This window comes from Meles meles, chromosome 1, assembly GCF_922984935.1.
Source record: "Meles meles chromosome 1, mMelMel3.1 paternal haplotype, whole genome shotgun sequence".
In the NCBI taxonomy this organism is placed as follows: domain Eukaryota; kingdom Metazoa; phylum Chordata; class Mammalia; order Carnivora; family Mustelidae; genus Meles; species Meles meles.
This window is the reverse complement of record NC_060066.1, coordinates 119,199,325-119,217,962: the sequence shown is the minus strand read 5'-3', so window position 1 is coordinate 119,217,962 and position 18,638 is coordinate 119,199,325. Positions and strand designations below refer to the sequence as shown.

Here is an 18,638-nt window from a genome sequence, read left to right as displayed (position 1 = left end):
CTGCAGTACAGTTCACACACACACACACACACACACACACACACTTTAATCAAGGAAGTAAATGAAAAATCAAATAGATTTGAATGCCTTGTTTCTGAATAAGGAGTATAAATAATATGGAAAGCTTATCTGAATAAGAACCTTAATGATATGGAAGCTTGGTTTTTCGAATAGATTTCATACAATTCCTATGAAAAATAGACCATACAGGATTATTCTAATCAAGAAAAACAAATGAAAGAAGACAAATAATGAAAGACACAAGGCAATAATCAGAAAGCACCTAACTAACATAAAACAGAAGGGAAAAGGAAACAATTGATAAAATTTATGAGATCAACCTAACTTTGATTTCCAATGCCAACTGTACACTTAGATTAATTCCAGGTGGAGTTTAAAGGTTAAATATTTTTTTTAAACATAAAAATTTAGTAGGAAATGGAAAGGGAATCATAACTTAACATTAGAAAAGTTCATAAAAGAGGCAGGCGCCTGGCTGCCTCAGTCGGTAGAACATGCAACTCTTGATCTCAGGGTTGTGATTTTCAGCCCCACATTGGATATAGAGAGCACTGAAATAAATAAAAACTTTAAAAAGTTTATAAAAGAAAGTGACCTTTGCATAATAAAAAGTTTTAAAAATAAGGTTTAAAAAGGAGTAAATGTTTCTCAAGCATAAAGAGGTTATTCAGATACCTAAGGATGATGCCAAGAGCACAGTGAATAAATAAGCAACAGACACGAACCACTTGCACACAAGTGGGAAATAACAAAGCAAACTTAGAAAAGTGTTAGATTGCCCAGAAGTAGTAACTAAGGAAATCCAGGTTATAATTTAATGTGAATATACCTTTTAGTTATAAAAGTTGCAGAATTGTAATGAGAAAGATTTATGAGGGGAAGACTAAGGAAATAGTTACATTCATGGTTCCTACTATCATTATAAACAAGTTTTTTAAGGGTTAGTCTGGTAATAAGGGTGGGAATCTCAAAACTAGGAACTCTTTCCCAAGAATTTTTTTTTTTTTTTTAAAGATTTTATTTATTTGACAGATAGAGATCATAAGTAGGGAGAGAGGCAGGCAGAGAGAGAGAGAGGAGGAAGCAGGCTCCCTGCCAAGCAGAGAGCCTGACGCGGGGCTCGATCCCAGGACTCTGGGATCATGACCTGAGCGAAAGGCAGAGGCTTTGACGCACTGAGCCACCCAGGCGCCCTCCCAAGAATTTTTTTAAGCAGAAGATTTTATTTATGGTAGAATTTATAGTAGCTTTCAATAATGGAAACCCTAAGTAGCTTAAACCTCCTTCAATTCAGAAATGATTAAGTAAGTATATTATGGTATGTCAGTTATTGTGAAATTATATGTAATTATTAAAAATGGTAAATGTGTCAAAAGACAAATGGGAAATTAGGGAAAAATAAATGAAACTCAACACACACAAAGCATTATCTGCCTAATTAATAGAGAATTCAACTAGAAAACGATTCTTCTTAAAAAATGAAAAGAAATGCCAATTATAATTTCTGTTGCTTGTAACTTGGTACAACACCCTATATTATGTATATCAATATTAGGAATACATTTTCCCTTTGACCTAGTTGTCCCCCTTCAAAGGATTTATCTCACCTGCGTGCTTGGCACATATACATAATTTGTACATAATGAACATACAAGGACATCTCTGGCAGTATTCATAATAGCAAAAGATTAATAGAAGACTGGTTGAATAAATTTTTGTATATCCATACAGTGGTGTAGTGTGTGCAACTGTAACATAAAAAAAGGAGTTCTCTGAGTACTTATCAGGAAAGTTTTCCTAAATATATTAAGTTTAAAAAAAAAAAAAACTAAGTACAGTATAGTGTGTTAGTTTTTGTGTAAAAGAAAGGATTGGGGAGTTAGAATACATATTCATACTTGCTTCTATTTGTAAAAAAAGAAACCCTGAAAGAATATGTCAGGGATTGGCAAATTTTTTTTTAAAGATTTTATTCATTTATTTGACAGAGAGATCATAAGTAGGCAGAGCAGCAGGCAGAGAGATGGGGGGAAGCAGGCTCCCTGCCGAGCAGAGAGCCCGACACGGGCTGGATCCCAGGACCCTGAGATCATGCCCTGAGCCAAAGGCAGAGGCTTAACTCACTGAGCCACCCAGGCACCCATGGCACACCCTTTTTTTGAAAGGGCCAGAGAGTAAATATTTTCAACTTTGCTGGACATAGAGTCAATTGTGACTTCTCAAACCTGCTGTTTCAGGAAAGCAGCCGTAGACGACACAAAACAAACAAGCAGGGCTGTGTTCATTAAAACTTTATTTACAAAAACAAGTGGCACATGCCATGCTGAACCAAGCTCTAAATTAATAGTTGCCTTGTGGAGAAGGGAAAATTTATTAGGAATTTGATGGATAGGAGTGAAAGGTGAGAAAAAGATCTCACTTTATATAAATTTTTTCATTATTGAACCAAGTAAATAGATTACCTATTTTAAATGCTAAATATAGTGACTGGGAAAGTTTTATGAAATATGTAAAAAGAATATAAAAGTGTATCAATAAGCTATTGTTATAGCTCTGTATAAGGTATATACACTGACAATATAGTAGACAGAAACCAAGAAATAAAGGGTAGATGGGGAGATGTTGTGGTTTAGAGGTAGGTGACTTAACCGTAAACATAACACTTTTATAATAAAAATGTGAGAATTTAAGAAAATAAATAAAATTTTTTTAAAAAAAGAATAAAAATGTGAGCGTCCAACTCTTGGTTTTAGCTCGGGTCGTGATATCAGGGTTGTGAGATCAAGCCCCTAGTTAGGCTCTGCGTGGAGTCTGCTTGAGTTTCTCCCTCCCCACCCCGCCAACTCCCTCTCTCTCTCTCTCTCTCTCTCAAATAAATAAATCTTAAGGAAAAAGAATAAAAATGTGATTTGAGGAGCACCCGGCTGGCTCAGTCAGTAGAGCATGCTACTCTTGATCTTGGGGTCATGGGTTCAAGCCCCATTTTGGGGGTAGAATTTACTTAAAAAATGAAATGAAATTAAAAAATATATATGTGACTTGATTGAAAAATCATTATGGAAGAGAAATCTATAAATGAAAATTAACTGTCTTCAGAATTTTTATTTGTTTTGTAAAATTTGACAAGAACTGTCTTTTTACAGTTACTCATATTTATAATTATTCTTTGGAAGGTCTTAATTACAGAACATGGTGACCTGGGTAATAGCAGATTTTTAGATCCAAGAAACAAAATTTCCTTTAAGTTTGATCACTTACGGAAAGAAGCAAGTGACCCCCAGCCAGAGGACGTAGATGGAGGTCTGAAGTCTTGGAGAGAATCCTGTGACAGTGCTTTAAGGGCCTATGTGAAAGACCATTATTCCAGCGGCTTCTGTACTGTTAAGTATCTGCCTGCTTAATATTAAAGAATGTTTTATTTCTTACATTTATCTTATCCTTTGGGGGCTTTAGCCAGCCAAACATCACTTCTTTCTTCTTAGAGTCTCATCTGTATTTTATTCCCTAATTCATTTTTGAAAGAGTTTGTATAAATGGAAAATTTTATATGGAAAATTCTTTTTAAAGATCCCACCCAGTGCATTAAAATTTTAAATTTCATTATATCCTATTTCACCTTTGTCTTATTTATTCATCAGAAATTGCCTTATACCCATCAAAAAAAAAAGTTTTTAACATCTTTAGACATGGGAGTAAAGTAAATTAAAATTGTCAAGGCAGCTATTGCCATATTTATGACTTTTTGGTATAGGCATTTTTATAGAAAGCTACTTCTTTCATACTTTAGATGCTTTCATTAGATTGTCAGAGCTATTTGAACATTTTTTAATCAGATAATTTGACTTTTTTTAATTACCTCTTGATATAAAAAACGATAAATTTGACTCTATCATAATTTTTCCTTTGTAAATTACAGATATGATTAAGAAAAACATCTGTTAGAATATTTTCAGTATGTAATGATGATGAGTTAAATGTCAATAATAGAATATTGGTTAAGAGCCCTTAACTTGAAACCATACTAACTGGTTTGATTTCTTGTCTTGCCAATTAGTTAGCTATGTGACCTTGGGCAAATCAGTTAACATATCTGTGCCTTTTCACTGAAAAACTGGAAATAATAGTTCTTACCTCAGAGGATTATTGTGAGAATAGAATGAGCTAATAAGGCATATAAAATGCTTGGAAAATGGCACAAAGAAAGCTCTCCCTAAATGTTGGATATTGTTACTATTACATGTTTTATGTTTGTTTTTTATTTTTTAAATAATGGAGAAAACCCATTATGGTGGATAAATGCAGTTCTGTTTTGCAACCCAGTATTGCAAAGGAAGACACAACACAAGCCTCTTTTAGAAATTGACTTTGCGGGGTGCCTGGGTGGCTCAGTGGTTAAGCCTCTGCCTTCGGCTCAGGTCATGATCTCAGGTCCTGGGATCGAGTCCCGCAACGGGCTCTCTGTTTGGCAGGGAGCCGCCTCCCCCTCTCTCTCTGCCTGCCTTTGTCTACTTGTGATCTCTCTCTCCTTGTCAAATAAATAAATAAAATCTTAAAAACAAAAAAAATTGGCTTTGCAATCCTAAATGTATTTTCTACTTAACATTTGTTACCTATTTAAAATGTGGCATTACCTGTTCTTACTTTGGAGCTTTACACCAAGTAACCCTACTGTGTCCTTTTCTTACCTTTTCTCACTTGTCTTAGCTAACAAATGAACTACAGAAAGCCATGGAATTATTCTAATAGTGTCTACTGTACCCAAGTGTTTTATGTCCTCGGAGCTGTCCTGCTTAGTAATTCTTAATGTCATGTCAATATTTCCTATGATGTTTTCTATATAGTGTTTTCCAAACCATTCCCATTGTCGTTAGGCATCTGTCTGATCCCCCACATTTTAGTAAGACTGACTTGAAATCTTTTTCTCTTCTTTCCACACTCTGCAGTTTTCCCTCTTCCACTGTACTTCATCTTAGGAAGAAGGATCCTTATTCTTGATTTTATATTCTCCTATCTGATATATTTCTCTTTACCTAGAAATATTTTTATTTCTCTGCCCTTAAGGAGAACAAACTTTTCCTCAGTCATAATAATTTTTCTTTTCTTTTTTTTTTTTGAGTCGTAATAATTTCTATAAGTTACTTCTCTTTCTCCCTCCTGCTCCTCTTCCCTCTCCTTCACTTCTGTTACCTCTCTCTGCTACATAACCGCACCTGGGAGCATTCTGCTCCTACTAGCGCCACTTCTTCATTACCTATCTACTTCTCAACCCTGTGAATCTTGGCTTCAGTCTTTACAGAAACCTCTGAGGTTATTGATGGTTGCTGAATTGCCTGAATCAGTATCCTTTTCTTCATCCTTGACTTCCATATGGTATTTCACACTGAGACCAACCAGCTACTTCCAGAAATTCTCTTTTGCTTAGACTGCTCGGTCAGCACTCTCTACTCATTCTAAGTCTGTCTCTACTTCTTTTCTTCTCCCCTATCTCTATAAATGTAGGCATTCCCCATTGCTGTATTTCTCTCTCTTGAAAACTCATAGTTATTCAATATAGGGAAGATAAACGTGAAAACATTTTGTGGACTGTAAGCACTATTGGGGTTTTTTTTTGCTTTTCCTTCCTATTGCATTTCTGTTCACCTCTTCCACATTAAGGAACAGTTGGGGTTTCTAACTACTATCTGAATTTCCCAGTTTGTTAATGACACTACCATCTTTCAGGTCATCTCAGCATGAGATGGCTTTGGCTCTTTCCCCTTTTTTGCTCTTCACTTGCAGTATATTGCTAGGCTTGATTATGCTTCTGTATCCTATACCCACTGATACTACTCTGTCTTATTGTCTAGATTAATGCTCTGGCCTCCTAACCAACTTGAGCTTTTCCTCCGTTTTATCCCATATACCAATATTAATTATTCTTCCAAAACAATAGTTCTGGTTTTGTTGTTTTGGTGTCTGTCCATTGCCTGTAGAATAATGTCCAGACTTTTTACATCTACCATTAGGGGACTTAAATCTTCTATCCTGGATTATCACCATTCGTCAACCTCACACACAACTGTCTAACCTGAAAGAACTGATTGTCATTTCACTGAATAAGCCCCCCAGTTTCCTGTCTGAACAGTTTATTCATCTTTCTTCTCAGTCTCTGCTTATGAGTATCTAATCTGTCTTGTAAGGCCCAGCCTAACTGGCACCTCCCCTGTAGCCCTAGTCAGGAGTGGTATTTCCCCTCAATTTGAGGGGACATTAATTCTTCATTCATTGTACCACTGTCTCTTGTGGAACTAAACATGTTCTTTTCTGTGTTCACACCCCATGAAGTCTTGTGAGTTGTAAGTTTATCCTATCTGATCTTTTTGTCTCCCCCAAGGATTTAGTATGTTGCTTTTTGTACAGTATTTGTCACTTAGATTAAATATGTTTTTGGAGTCTAACTTTTTTTTTTTAACAATAGGTTTATGCTAAAACTATAGATGGCCAACAGACCATTATTGCATGTATTGAAAGCCACCAGTTTCAGCCTAAAAACTTCTGGTAAGAAAGTAGATGTTCTCTTTTATTTTTATTTAACTTATATTGGGAAGGAACCAAACCAGCTGTTGACTGAAAGTTGGTTCTTTATCTAAATAGTTTGGGATAAGTTACTTGACTGAGAGACTTCGGTTACCCATCTATAAAATGAGGGATTTAGATGTGAACATTTAGCTTCCTTTAAACTCTGAGATTTTATAACCTTTTTAAAAAGGGCTCTTAATACCAAGTGAGAATAAGTGGTTGATTAATAAAGTGCCTAGTTGAAAATTTGAGTTTTACTTGGGTTTGGTTAATAATACTTGAGCTAAATTATAAAATTCAGCATCCCATCTATCTGTTTATGGAAAAGACTTCCATGAACAGTGTAGGCATGGTTTTCTATTCCAAGATTGAAAAATTAAAAATGAAAGTGAAAATAATTTAGAAAAGGTTTATGTTTAGGGACTTGGATACAGACTTATATTTGAGTAGATAGAGCCTTATCTATGTCAAACTGGAAATGACACCCTCCCACCCCACTTTACCAAATTCTGTGCCTCAGTGGCAAATCACCTCTTTCTCGGGCTTACTGCTAACTCTGCAGTCTTGTGTGTGTTTTAATAGGAATGGCCGTTGGAGATCAGAGTGGAAGTTCACCATCACACCACCTACAGCCCAGGTGGTTGGAGTCCTTAAGATTCAGGTGAGACCCCCACATGTTAATAGGCCATGTTAAAGTGTCACATTTTGAAAACAAACATGGAAGTTGGTATTTGAAATAAGAAATGACTATATGTAGATAGCTGCAAAGGAATATGGATGGTAGTAAATAGAATAGGAGCCTCCTTTGTGGGGAAGTAGTTAAAAAGCTCTTCTGGATTGATAAAGGATAGTCATGTGGTATGTACTGCTTGCTTATTATTTTTCTCTTCCAAAGATAACCTAAGGTTTTTCAAGGAATTATCAAATAGCAGTTCTAGGGGCACCTGTATTGTTCAGTCAGTTAAGCATCCAACTCCTGATTTCGGCTCAGGTCTTGATCTCAGGATCGTGAGTTCAAGCCCTGCATTGGGCTCCACACCGGGCATGGAGCCTACTTAAATAATAATAATATTTTTTAAAGATAGCAGCTCTAAAAAAGAAGAAAACAATTATTAAGTGACTAAGTAGCAGCTACTCTAACTTACGTAGGGTCTCTTTGTATATTACCTCATTTAAGCATGTACATAGACATAAAACTTAACTCTTATCTCTGAAAAAAGGTATATGAATGGGATTCTTATTTTGTTTTTTACAGTAATAACAGAAGGTTTTTAAATCAAGTAAGTGACACAGGAACTAGAGAAAATTGCCAAGTGTCATCATGTATGGAATATAAGTAACCAAGCTGAATAGATTTCTAATGCTCGTTTCAGAACAGATAGGCAGGTGAATAAGGAACTTGTTAATTCATTGGATGCCTATCTGGGTCAAAGTCTTCTGGTATCCTAGCAGAGATTTGACTTTCAAATTGAGGGTGATTTAATTCTTAAGCCCAATTAATTCTCAGGTCAGATTAAAAGTTACTGATAACAGGGGGCGCCTGGGTGGCTCAGGGGGTTAAGCCTCTGCCTTCAGCTCGGGTCATGATCCCAGGGTCCTGGGATCGAGCCCCGCATCAGGCTCTCTGCTCAGTGGGGAGCCTGCTTCCCCCTCTATCTCTGTCTGCTGCTCTGCCTACTTGTGATCTCTGTCTCTCTCTGTCAAATAAATAAATAAAATCTTTATTTAAAAAAAAAGTTACTGATAACAGAAAATCAGTACCTAATCGTACCTCTATTATATTGTGTTAAGTCTTGTTTTTATAATAATTAGCAAGAGCTACCTTTTTATTTTATTTTATTTATTTTTTTTAAAGATTTTATTTATTTATTTATTTGACCGAGAGAGATCACAAGTAGGCAGAGAGGCAGGCAGAGAGAGTGAGAGGGAAGCAGGCTCCCTGCTGAGCAGAGAGCCCGATGTGGGACTCGATCCCAGGACCCTGAGATCATGACCTGAGCTGAAGGCAGTGGCTTAAACCACTGAGCCACCCAGGTGCCCCAAGAGCTACCTTTTTAAAGGGTATAATTTAATCAGAGCATTTGTGGTAGATAATCTGTACCCATTTTTTTCAGGATAGCTCCCTGCTACAAGTAACAGCAACTTTCTTCCTGGGAACTTTTCATAGCCAGAGAAGCATGCCCAACTCTGATTAGGCAAGCTGGAAATGTTAATTTCACAGCTCTGGAGCAGCCCGTAGTGCCATACAAGAGTTGGTAGATAATATGCCGGCTTCCTCACCTATCAGGTGGGACAACTCTGAAGCATGTTCTACTTAGTCTTCCAGAGACCTGGACCCATAGCTAAACACACTGGTCATTAATGCACCTATAACACTTCTTTCCCTCTGTCTCAGTACCTCAGTCCTTACTAGTCCTTCCTGAGGTTACCTCCCAAATAAATTACTTCCTCTCAAATCTTTGTCTTGGGGTTTGCTTCTGGGGGAGCCCAACCTAAGACAACACACATACTATTCTATTTCTGTTTAACTGTTCATATGAGTAGCCTAATGCTTTAGGTCTCCTGTAACTATGACATCAGCACTAACCTAGTAGCTTACTATAAATTTACGTAACTTTATTTTCTTCTAGAAGGAAATGGTTGCTTGTATTTCAGCTTTGCCAGTGAAAACTTATAAATTAAGAGTACATTATCATAAAGAATGATAATTTCTGATAAGACTTAAAACGGGGGCCAGTACCCAGACCTCATTTATACCTTTTAACCAGATTGGCCCATCACACCTTGTGGAAAAGCTTGCTTCATATACATATCTTAAAAATCAGAGTGAGAATTACTTGGAAAAGTCACTAAGATATTTAGCTCTTTGGTTATTCTAAAGGCCAAGGGGTAGTTCTGGAAGTCAGTGGTTTCTGAGGATTTATGTTGATGATAGTCATGTTGAAATTTTTATTAGCAGATGAGACCTAGAAAAGTTTTATTGCTTTTGGCACCTGTGAGGCTGGGGAGATCTTGGCCAAGGATCTTATTGAGGATATCTGATGTCATTGTCCTCCCAACCCTTGGACTCCTCCCCCTAAGCATCTCAGTAAAATGGTTTGTTCCCTTCCCTGCCCAAAAAAGAAAGTAAGCTTAATTTATCATTGGTGTATTAGATAATGACATCAATAGTTTTAGAATTTTCAACTGAGTTTATAAACAGCAAGACTTAGTGGCCTTTGTCTATATTCCTATGCATGTCCTGGTTCTTAAGACACATGATAGAAGTTCAAACCTGTTGCATAGTCCTTGTTCTTGGACAAAAAAAGATTGCCCTGCATAGTTCCTTCTTTCCGATGGTTCTTAGACACCTGTCTCAAATATGTAAGTCCTTGTTTCTTCTCTGGACAGAGCTCCATTTTTAAAATACCCCTTGTCCTATTTGTACTCACTCCTCTTCTTAGTGTTCTTTTCAGTCTCTGAACTCTTAGTTAAAAAATGATCAAACAAAACTAGTGTTTGGGTGTGACCCACCTGTATTTTGAACATCCATGTCCTTGTAACATAGGGGCCAGATCTGAGGACCCAGAGGGGGCCCCACAGGACCAGCCAGGAGGGTCGTTGGCTTTGCATAGGATAAAAATGAAACTCAAGCCAGGAGGAAGTGAGAGCAGAGTTTATTGAATAGTGTAAGTGATAGAATATGGCAGTTAGAATGTCTGGGAGACTCAGAAAAGGAAAAGCGAGTCTCCCCATCACTTGGGATTAGGGATTTACACTGGTAAGCGATCCAGGGTACATGTTCCTTCAGGAATTCAGGTTCCAATCAAAGGTGAGTGCCAGGTGAACAATAGGTATATTCCATAAATCATCGAAGGTAGGGTATATTAATGCCAGTGTCAACCAAGGTTTGTTTGAAGCTAATGTCCCAGAACCGCTTGGGATCCATTTCTTTTTAGATGTTATCAGGTGTTTGAGGGCCTGGGATGAAACTTAGAAAATGATTAACTTTCTTGAGTCCGCATGGAGTGGGAACATAGCTTCTTTGGTTTACTCAGATGCAAGTATGAAGAACATGAGTAAATAGGACTTAGCAGAGAAACAGCAAAAATAGGGCCTTTCTAGAATGGAGTCCATTCAGCTCCCTATATCACTTGTGTGTTGAAATTTTAACCATTATATGTCATCCTTCCTTAGCGCAGTCGTTTTTGCCTAGATCTTTTCTGTTCTGATTCTTGCATGTAGGTATTACAGGCATTTATCAACTCCCTGCTTTTCCAGTATATTCTTAAATCATCTTTTTCTCTTTAAACCCCTTTAGAAAGCCAAAAGTTAAAATTTAAATGTCTGGAGAGGGTATGGAAAGTCTGGTTTGTCTTGCCCATCTGAGCAGAGTGAGCTGTTTTTTTCTCCCCTTAAACAAGGCCCTGAAGTGGATTCATATTGCCTAGGGAAGTCCTTTTGTTGCTAATAGGATCTTGATTTCTGTCTAGATGAAGGCTTGGGTATTTTAATTCCCTTCTGATGATATCTTAAAAGAGTTAAGTCCCTAATGAGACATGTTACTTCTATCTGAATCAGGGAATTCCCAATTTTTTGACAAAACTCAACAGTGGGAGGTATTACACATGTTGGACATGGTTTTAGTTCAGGAATTTGACCTAATTCATTGTCTAGCTCCTCTTCTTATTCAGTATGTGAACATGGATAAGTTATTAAGCTGCCTCAACCCTCAGTTTCCTTAACTGTAAAACAGGAATAATAGGGGTGCCTGGGTGGCTCAGTCAGTTAAGTGTCTGCCGTCTGCTCAGGTCATGATCCCACAGTCCTGGGATCAAGCCCGGTGTCAGGCTCCTTGCTCAGCAAGAAGCCTGCCTGTCCCTTCCCCTCTGCCTTCCATGCCCCCACCCCCCTTGTATTCTCTCTCTGTCAAATAAATAAAACCTTTAAAAAAAAAAAAAAGTATAACAATGGTCCCTATTTCAGAGTTTTTGCAAACATTGAATGAGATAAGTAATAACTAAAATGTTTGGCATAGTGTTTTAGTTTTTTTTTAATTTTTATTTATTCATTTATCAGAGAGAGAGAGCACAGAAGCAGGGGGAGCAGCAGGCAGAGGGAGAAGCAGACTTCTGCTGAGCAAGGAGCCCAATGCAGGACTTGATCCCAGGACCCTTGGGATCATGGCCTGAGCTGAAGGCAGATGCTTACCCGACAGAGCTACCCAGAAGTCCCTGGCATAGTGTTAAACATATAGTAAGGACTCAAATAATAGATATAGTATTACAGGTATAGTTCTTCTTTTTTTCTGCTTTATCTCTGCAAACATTCCTTTTTGTCCAGATGTCTCCTGGTAGCCTGAACTAGATGAAGGAAACAAACAGTACCTAGACTACTATTCTAGCATTATGCCCCAGTTTCAGCTCCCTCCACTTGATTTTCTTCATAGCACAAGTGTAATCTTTCAAAAACATTCCCTTTCCCTGAGTCGTATCACCTTTAATAGGATAAAGTCTGGATTATTAACATGGTTTATAAGGCAGTTTGCTTTTCACAGTCTGTCTCCTGCTTGCCTCAGAGCACTATCTCCTGCCACACTCCCCTCCACACATACTCATCTGCCGTGAGTTCTTTATTCTTCCCTAAACTAAACCATTCTCTTGTCCTTTTTTTATCCCCTTGCTAGATGTTGTTCTCTACTTGTCCATTTAGGTGTCAGCTCTTATTTGCAAGACCCTGTTCAAATGCACATAACAAAAGGATACTCTCATCCTATTTTATATGACCAGACTGTAGCCATGTTAAGGTGACTGAACCTATCTTGTAAGTTGCCAGAACTTCTGACACACTGTTGGTTAGTCTGTCTCTTGTGTACGCCTCCTTCTTGCTAATTGGTCTAATACTTATAGGACCCCACTTTACCATACATTCTTAGAACTGCTTTTGCCTTGCTTTTGTCGTCTAATTTACCAGTAGCCTATTTGTTTTTTCAGTTTGTCTTTAACTGTCAGTTAAGTTTTCCCTGCACTTGGTCAGATCTACTTACCAATATTGATGATTGTGTGTGTGTGGATAGATGTATAAGGGATTAGGATCCATTAAAATTCTTGGATTTTCACAGAGAAAAACTAATGTTAGATTTTATTTTAATTATTTTAATACTCTTAAGAGTGGACTCTTATTTAAGGTCTTCGTATTCACAATACTAGCACAGTGCCTGGAATGCAATAAGCACATAATAAATATTTGTTGAACTTAATAATCAGTTTCCCCTGCTAAGAAAAAGCGAGAATTCTTAAAAATTGAAAGTGTTCTGTGAATTTTAACCACATTTTAAGTTACAGTTGGTCATATTAATATTTTGTTCAGAGTTGAAGATTGGGATGGCTTTAAAAAAAAAAGGTCGGGCATGGCGTAAGGCGTGGATTTGTACCTTAGCAGTGGGTTTCCATATGAACTACACATAAACTTGCTCAACCATTGTCTCAACAGGTTCACTATTATGAAGATGGCAATGTTCAGTTGGTTAGTCATAAAGATGTACAGGATTCAGTAACAGTCTCGGTGAGTGTGGAATATTTAATATCTGTCTCACTTGCACCTTATTTTTCTATAAAAATTGATTTTTTACAGAAAAATAGTACTGATTCTAAGTACTGGTTCTGCCACTAGAAATTCAGTTTGTTTTCAGTGCTTTGATTTTGGCAGCCTTATAAAAGTATGCAGTCAACCCGCTATATTAGTTCACAGTCTTTGACTAAATATAATAAGTAATTATGTAAATACCATAATGTAACATAACATGATATAACAACAGATAGGATAATGGCTTTAGAGAATCCAAACTTCTTTCTCTCTTTCTCAATAGTGAGATTTGCTCAAGGACAGCAGTATCTTCAATCAACAAATCCTATAGGGCTACATTCATATCACTAGAGAAGCTGAACATTTTTAGGAATATTCAATTAAAAAGTATTGTGTTCTGGGGCGCCTGGGTGGCTCAGTGGGTTAAAGCCTCTGCCTTTGGCTCAAGTCATGATCCCAGTATCCTGGGATCAAGGCCCACATGGGGCTCTGTGCTCGGTGGGAAGCCTGCTTCCCTTCCTATCTCTCTGCCTGCCTCTCTGCCTACTTGTGATCTGTCTGTCAAATAAATAAATAAAATCTTTTTAAAAAAAAAGTATTGTGTTCTATACCTGAAAAGAAGCAACATAATTTTTTTTGCATTCTCAGTACTTGTTTATATCCTAGAAGTTACTGAGCACCTTCAAAAAGATTTTGTTTAGGGTGCCTGGCTGGCTCAGATGGTGGAACTCTTGATCTCAGGGTTGTGAGTTCAAGCCCCACATTGAGTAGAGAGCTTAATTTAAAAAAAAAAAAAAAAATCTTAAAAAAATTAGGGACATCTGGGTGGTTCAGTGGGTAAAATGTCTGACTTCTGCTCAGGTCATGATCCCAGGGTCCTGGGATCAATCCCTGCATCTATCTATCTATCAATCACTGCCAGATAAATAAATAAATAAAATCTATAAACAAGTAAATAAATAAAAATTTTTTAAAAAATTAAAGGGGGCGCCTGGGTGGCTCAGTGGGTTAAAGCTTCTGCCTTCAGCTCAGGTCATGCAGGGCCGTGGGATCGAGTCCCGCATCAGGCTCTCTGCTCAGCAGGGAGCCTGCTTCCCCCCCCCCCCCCGCCTGCCTCCTTGCCTACTTGTGATCTCTGTCTGTCAAATAAATAAATATAATCTTTTAAAAAAAAAAAGAAATGAAAAGAAAAAAATTTAAAGGGATACCTGGGTGGCTCAGTTGGTGGAACAACTGACTCTTGATTTTGGCTCAGGTCGTGATCTCAGGGTTGTAAGATCAGCCCCACACTGGGTTCTGCACACAGCAGAGTGTCTACTTGAGATTCTTTCCCTCTGCCCCTCTCCCCACCACCAGGTGCTCTCTTGCTCACTCAGTCTCTCAAATAAATCTTTAAAAAATAAATAAAGTATTTTTAAAATTTAATAATAATAATAAACAATTTAAAAATTAAAAAGAGAAAAAACCAAATAGCTTTTATGTATGTTTTATCTGTCAATATATACCTTATTAGAAATTAAAACTGAGTATGGTTAAATATTTATTAATTTAAAAATACAGTAACAGGGATACCTGGGTGGCTCAGTTGGTTAAGTGTCTGCCTTTGGCTCAGGTCATAATCCAAAGGTCCTGGGATCAAGTCCCACATCAGGCTCCTTGCTCCGTGGGGAACCTGCTTCTCCCTCTACCTGCTTATCCCCCTCTACCTGCTTGTGCGTGCGTGCTCTTTCTCTCTCTCTCTCTCTCTCTCTCTCTATGACAAATAAATAAAATCAGGGCGCCTGGGTGGGCTTGGTGGGTGGGTTAAGCCTCTGCCTTCAGCTCGGGTCATGGTCTCAGGGTCCTGGGATTGAGCCCCACATCGGGCTCTCTGCTCAGCACGGAGCCTGCTTCACCCTCTCTCTGCCTGCCTCTCTGCCTACTGTGATCTCTCTCTCTGTCAAATAAATAAATAAAATCTTTTTAAAATAAATAAATAAATAAATCTTTAAAAAATTACGATTAGAAACCCATTACTTGTTAACCTAAATAACATTTTCATGAAAAAAACTATGTTTTCAAAAAACAATATAGTACAAAGAATGGCATTGATTTACCTTTTTACGAATTGTATAGTGTCTGACTTAATAAAAGACAACTGGATTCTCATATGTGCCCACACATTCCATTAGCCATCACAGTGATGAAGCCATCACACATTATGCAGCTTCTGGGACCTGCATTACGCACACTTGAGAGGGGTAGTGGAAAAGCAAATGACTTGGAGTTGTGAAAACAAAAGATGGTTTTGACTATTTGAAAGAATCTGGAGACTGCTGCTCTAGGCAGAAAATCTTACCTTTTACCTTTAATTCTGTTCTACTTAATAATGAAAGGAAGAGAGAGAATGAAAGATGAACCAAAGTGAAAAGGCCACGTTAATATGTTCCTGAATCATATAAAGCAAAATGTGGTTGGTTGGTTGGCTTAGTACCATAAGTAGCCAATAGAGGAGTGTGAGTTTAACATATATGGCTGACATTGGTGAGGGCGTTGTTTATATAATCTTAAACCAGAGATATTTTCAAGGCATAAAACTTTCAAGACATCATGATGATGTCTTTTGGCCATACTGTGGTAGATTGGAAAAAGCATGGGGTCTTATGGTGAAGATTTGGATTCAGACCCTGTCTTTATCTTTCAAGAGCTGTATAATTTGGTCTAGTCATTTACAAGGATTTTGTTTTCTCATCTGCAAAATAGAGGTGATGCTAATAACAGATCTTCTTCACACAGTTGTTGTGAGAATCAAAGAAGGTAGCATGCATGGGAGCACTTGACAAACTATAAATTGTTCTACAAATCTTAAGCTTTCTTTAAATGGTCTTTTCAGTATGTTTTTAGAGACTGCTTATACTTTAAGAAAAATTCCGATTTCCCCTCTTCCTCCATTAGAATGAAGTCCAAACTGCCAAGGAGTTTATTAAAATCATAGAGCATGCAGAAAATGAGTATCAGGTAAGATTTGGAACTGATTTTTCTAGATTTTTAGTACCTTATTATTTTGCTGCTAACACATTTTGTTAGACTTCTCTTTGTCCTTTAAACATAAATATCGGTGTTGTTCAGTGTTAGTAAATGTGGAGACTGCAGACCTTGCAACCTGACTTTGTACTTATAGTCAAGGTTTCAACATTGGAACGGATTATAGCCCTAGTTTTAGAAATAATTTAAGTGGGCTTCTTAACTCACTTCAGAGATGGGAAAGGAGCTTATTAGGACTATTACATGCTATCTGTCCTTCTTAGAAGACTCAAGCATGTCCTTTGACTACAGAATTACTTTCCTAGTCACAACCATCCGTTTTCATTTAAGCAACTTATCTTCAATTATCTATTGCAGACAGCAATTAGTGAAAACTATCAAACAATGTCAGACACCACATTCAAAGCCTTGCGCCGGCAGCTTCCTGTTACCCGCACCAAAATCGACTGGAACAAGATACTCAGCTACAAGATTGGCAAAGAAATGCAGAATGCTTAAAGGCTGAATGTAGGATTCTTCAGTATGTGGAAAGAAAGGATTCAACATGCGGTCATATGATAAATAAGTGATTTATAAACAAGAGTGATATTTTGCTAGGGCTTTCAGAGTTAACAGGTTTTCTAGCCTCATGAAATACTGTTGAACCTATAGCATCGTCTTGATTCTTTTGTGTTCTCTGCCTTGTAATTTTCTGTTTTCACTATATCTACTTGTAAAAAAAATTTCTTTTTAATTCTGCCACATTTAATGATGGAGAGAGAGAGAGATCTATCCTGGAGTCATTTTACTGTTTAGAAAATTTTCCTAGCCATGAAGTCCTGTTACTGATATAGACAGGTAATATGCGCAGTACTTTTCTACCCCTGTCTTCAAAGCACTTCTGGTACTTCAGTGGTTTTTACTGATCCACCAACAGCTAAAGAGGCTACGCTGCAAACTAGCTGAATGGAAGACACATTCATCCTTCTCCCTCTGACTGCTTTGATCATCATTTATAGCATCTCATAACCGTAGTTTTCAAAAGTTTGGATTGGGCTTTTCAGGTCCTTTTGTGGGGGCAAAGGAAGTTTTCTGGAAATTCCATTATAGTCAGCTTCTCTGGGGAAGTTGTTTTTAAATCCAAAGACTTGAACCACATTCCCTGCACATGAACGTGTTTGCTTTTTTCTCTTCCCTCATTGTCTCCTTCCCATCTAGTACCATTTTAGTTACAGACATCTGCATTTTTAGAAGGGTTTTACCCATTTATTATTTTTTATTATTATTCAAGAACTGCTGACATACTAGGGATGTAGTCGAGTATAAAACTTGAAAAATGCAGATGTTGAAGGAATAGTAGATATCTTGTGCTTTAATACTTCGTGGCAGGATTGTACTATGAACAGATGAATCAAACAACTATGTACATCACAAAACAAAACTAAAAATGAACCAAAGTGAAAAGGATACGTTCCAGGCAGTATCTTTCTATTGTAACCTGTTATTTAAGGGAATACTAGTGATTTGTTCTAAATGGGATGTAAAACTTGTTCCAAATTACTCTTCCTCAGCCCTGCCTGCCAAGAACTGAAATGTAACTGTGATATAGCAACCCTTCCCAGGTATATTGGCAGGTATATGTGTGATCTCGGAATACACAGGTGACATAGATATGATATGACAAATGGTAATGGTGGATTCATTTACATTGTTTACACTTCTATGACCAGGCCTTAAGGGAAGGTCAGTTTTTAAAAAAACCAAGTAGTGTCTTCCTACCTATCTCCAAATAAATGTCAAAAAAGAAGGGTGTTTGTGCTTCAGCTTTGTTTTTGCTCAGTAATACAGTCAAGCAAGTTTGTTTCCAAGTGACCTGTTGAGCTGTGTAAGCATTTTTGTTTATTTCAAATAAAATATATTTGTATTATGTGTCATTCATACTATCCACTCATATCACACTATCCTCTGTATCAGGTAGTCCAATAGAAATATACCTGTTTTGTTCTTAAATTGTCTTGAGTCTCTCCTTTGCTATCCATCTCTTCAGTTTTTGTTCTCAAGGTAAGGTAGAACTGTGTTTGGTCTTATTTGATGAGAATGTTCAGGGTTCTGAAATTGGTTCCTATTACATAGTCAGTGATATCCAAAGACTTGGAAAGAAGAAAAAAGAAAAAGACTTGGAAAGAACAGCTTTTTTTTTTTTTTTTTTTGGTCTGAGCATTGTCTCTATGGACAATACTGATCTCTGCCCAGAGGCTACGTACGGATGGTTCCAGGTTTGGTTTTTCAGGGGCTTTGCTTGTTTTTTAAGAGTAATCTCTACTCCCAACATGGGCTCAAACTCAAAACCCTGAGATTAAGAGTTGCATGCTCTACTGACTGAGCCAGCCAGGCGACCCAAAGTTTTTGTTTTGTTTTCCATTTCTAGCTATCTTCTCTGTCATTGAGAAAGCAAGGCCCAAGTATGGTTGTAGTCACTAGACAGGAAGTAG

General features: G+C 37.4%; 1 protein-coding gene across 1 annotated transcript in view; it reads left to right on the top strand.

Moving 5' to 3' along the window:
* CAPZA1 (capping actin protein of muscle Z-line subunit alpha 1) overlaps nt 1–18,075 on the top strand; it is a 49,045-nt gene extending 30,970 nt beyond the window's left edge. The window contains exons 5-10 of the mRNA XM_046004041.1: nt 3,195–3,401; nt 6,479–6,558; nt 7,162–7,240; nt 13,051–13,122; nt 16,078–16,140; nt 16,525–18,075. Coding sequence (XP_045859997.1) covers nt 3,195–3,401; nt 6,479–6,558; nt 7,162–7,240; nt 13,051–13,122; nt 16,078–16,140; nt 16,525–16,665 — 642 coding nt within the window. The 3' untranslated portion in view covers nt 16,666–18,075. The remainder of the gene's footprint in view (nt 1–3,194; nt 3,402–6,478; nt 6,559–7,161; nt 7,241–13,050; nt 13,123–16,077; nt 16,141–16,524) is intronic.
* The last annotated feature ends 563 nt before the right edge of the window (nt 18,076–18,638 follow it).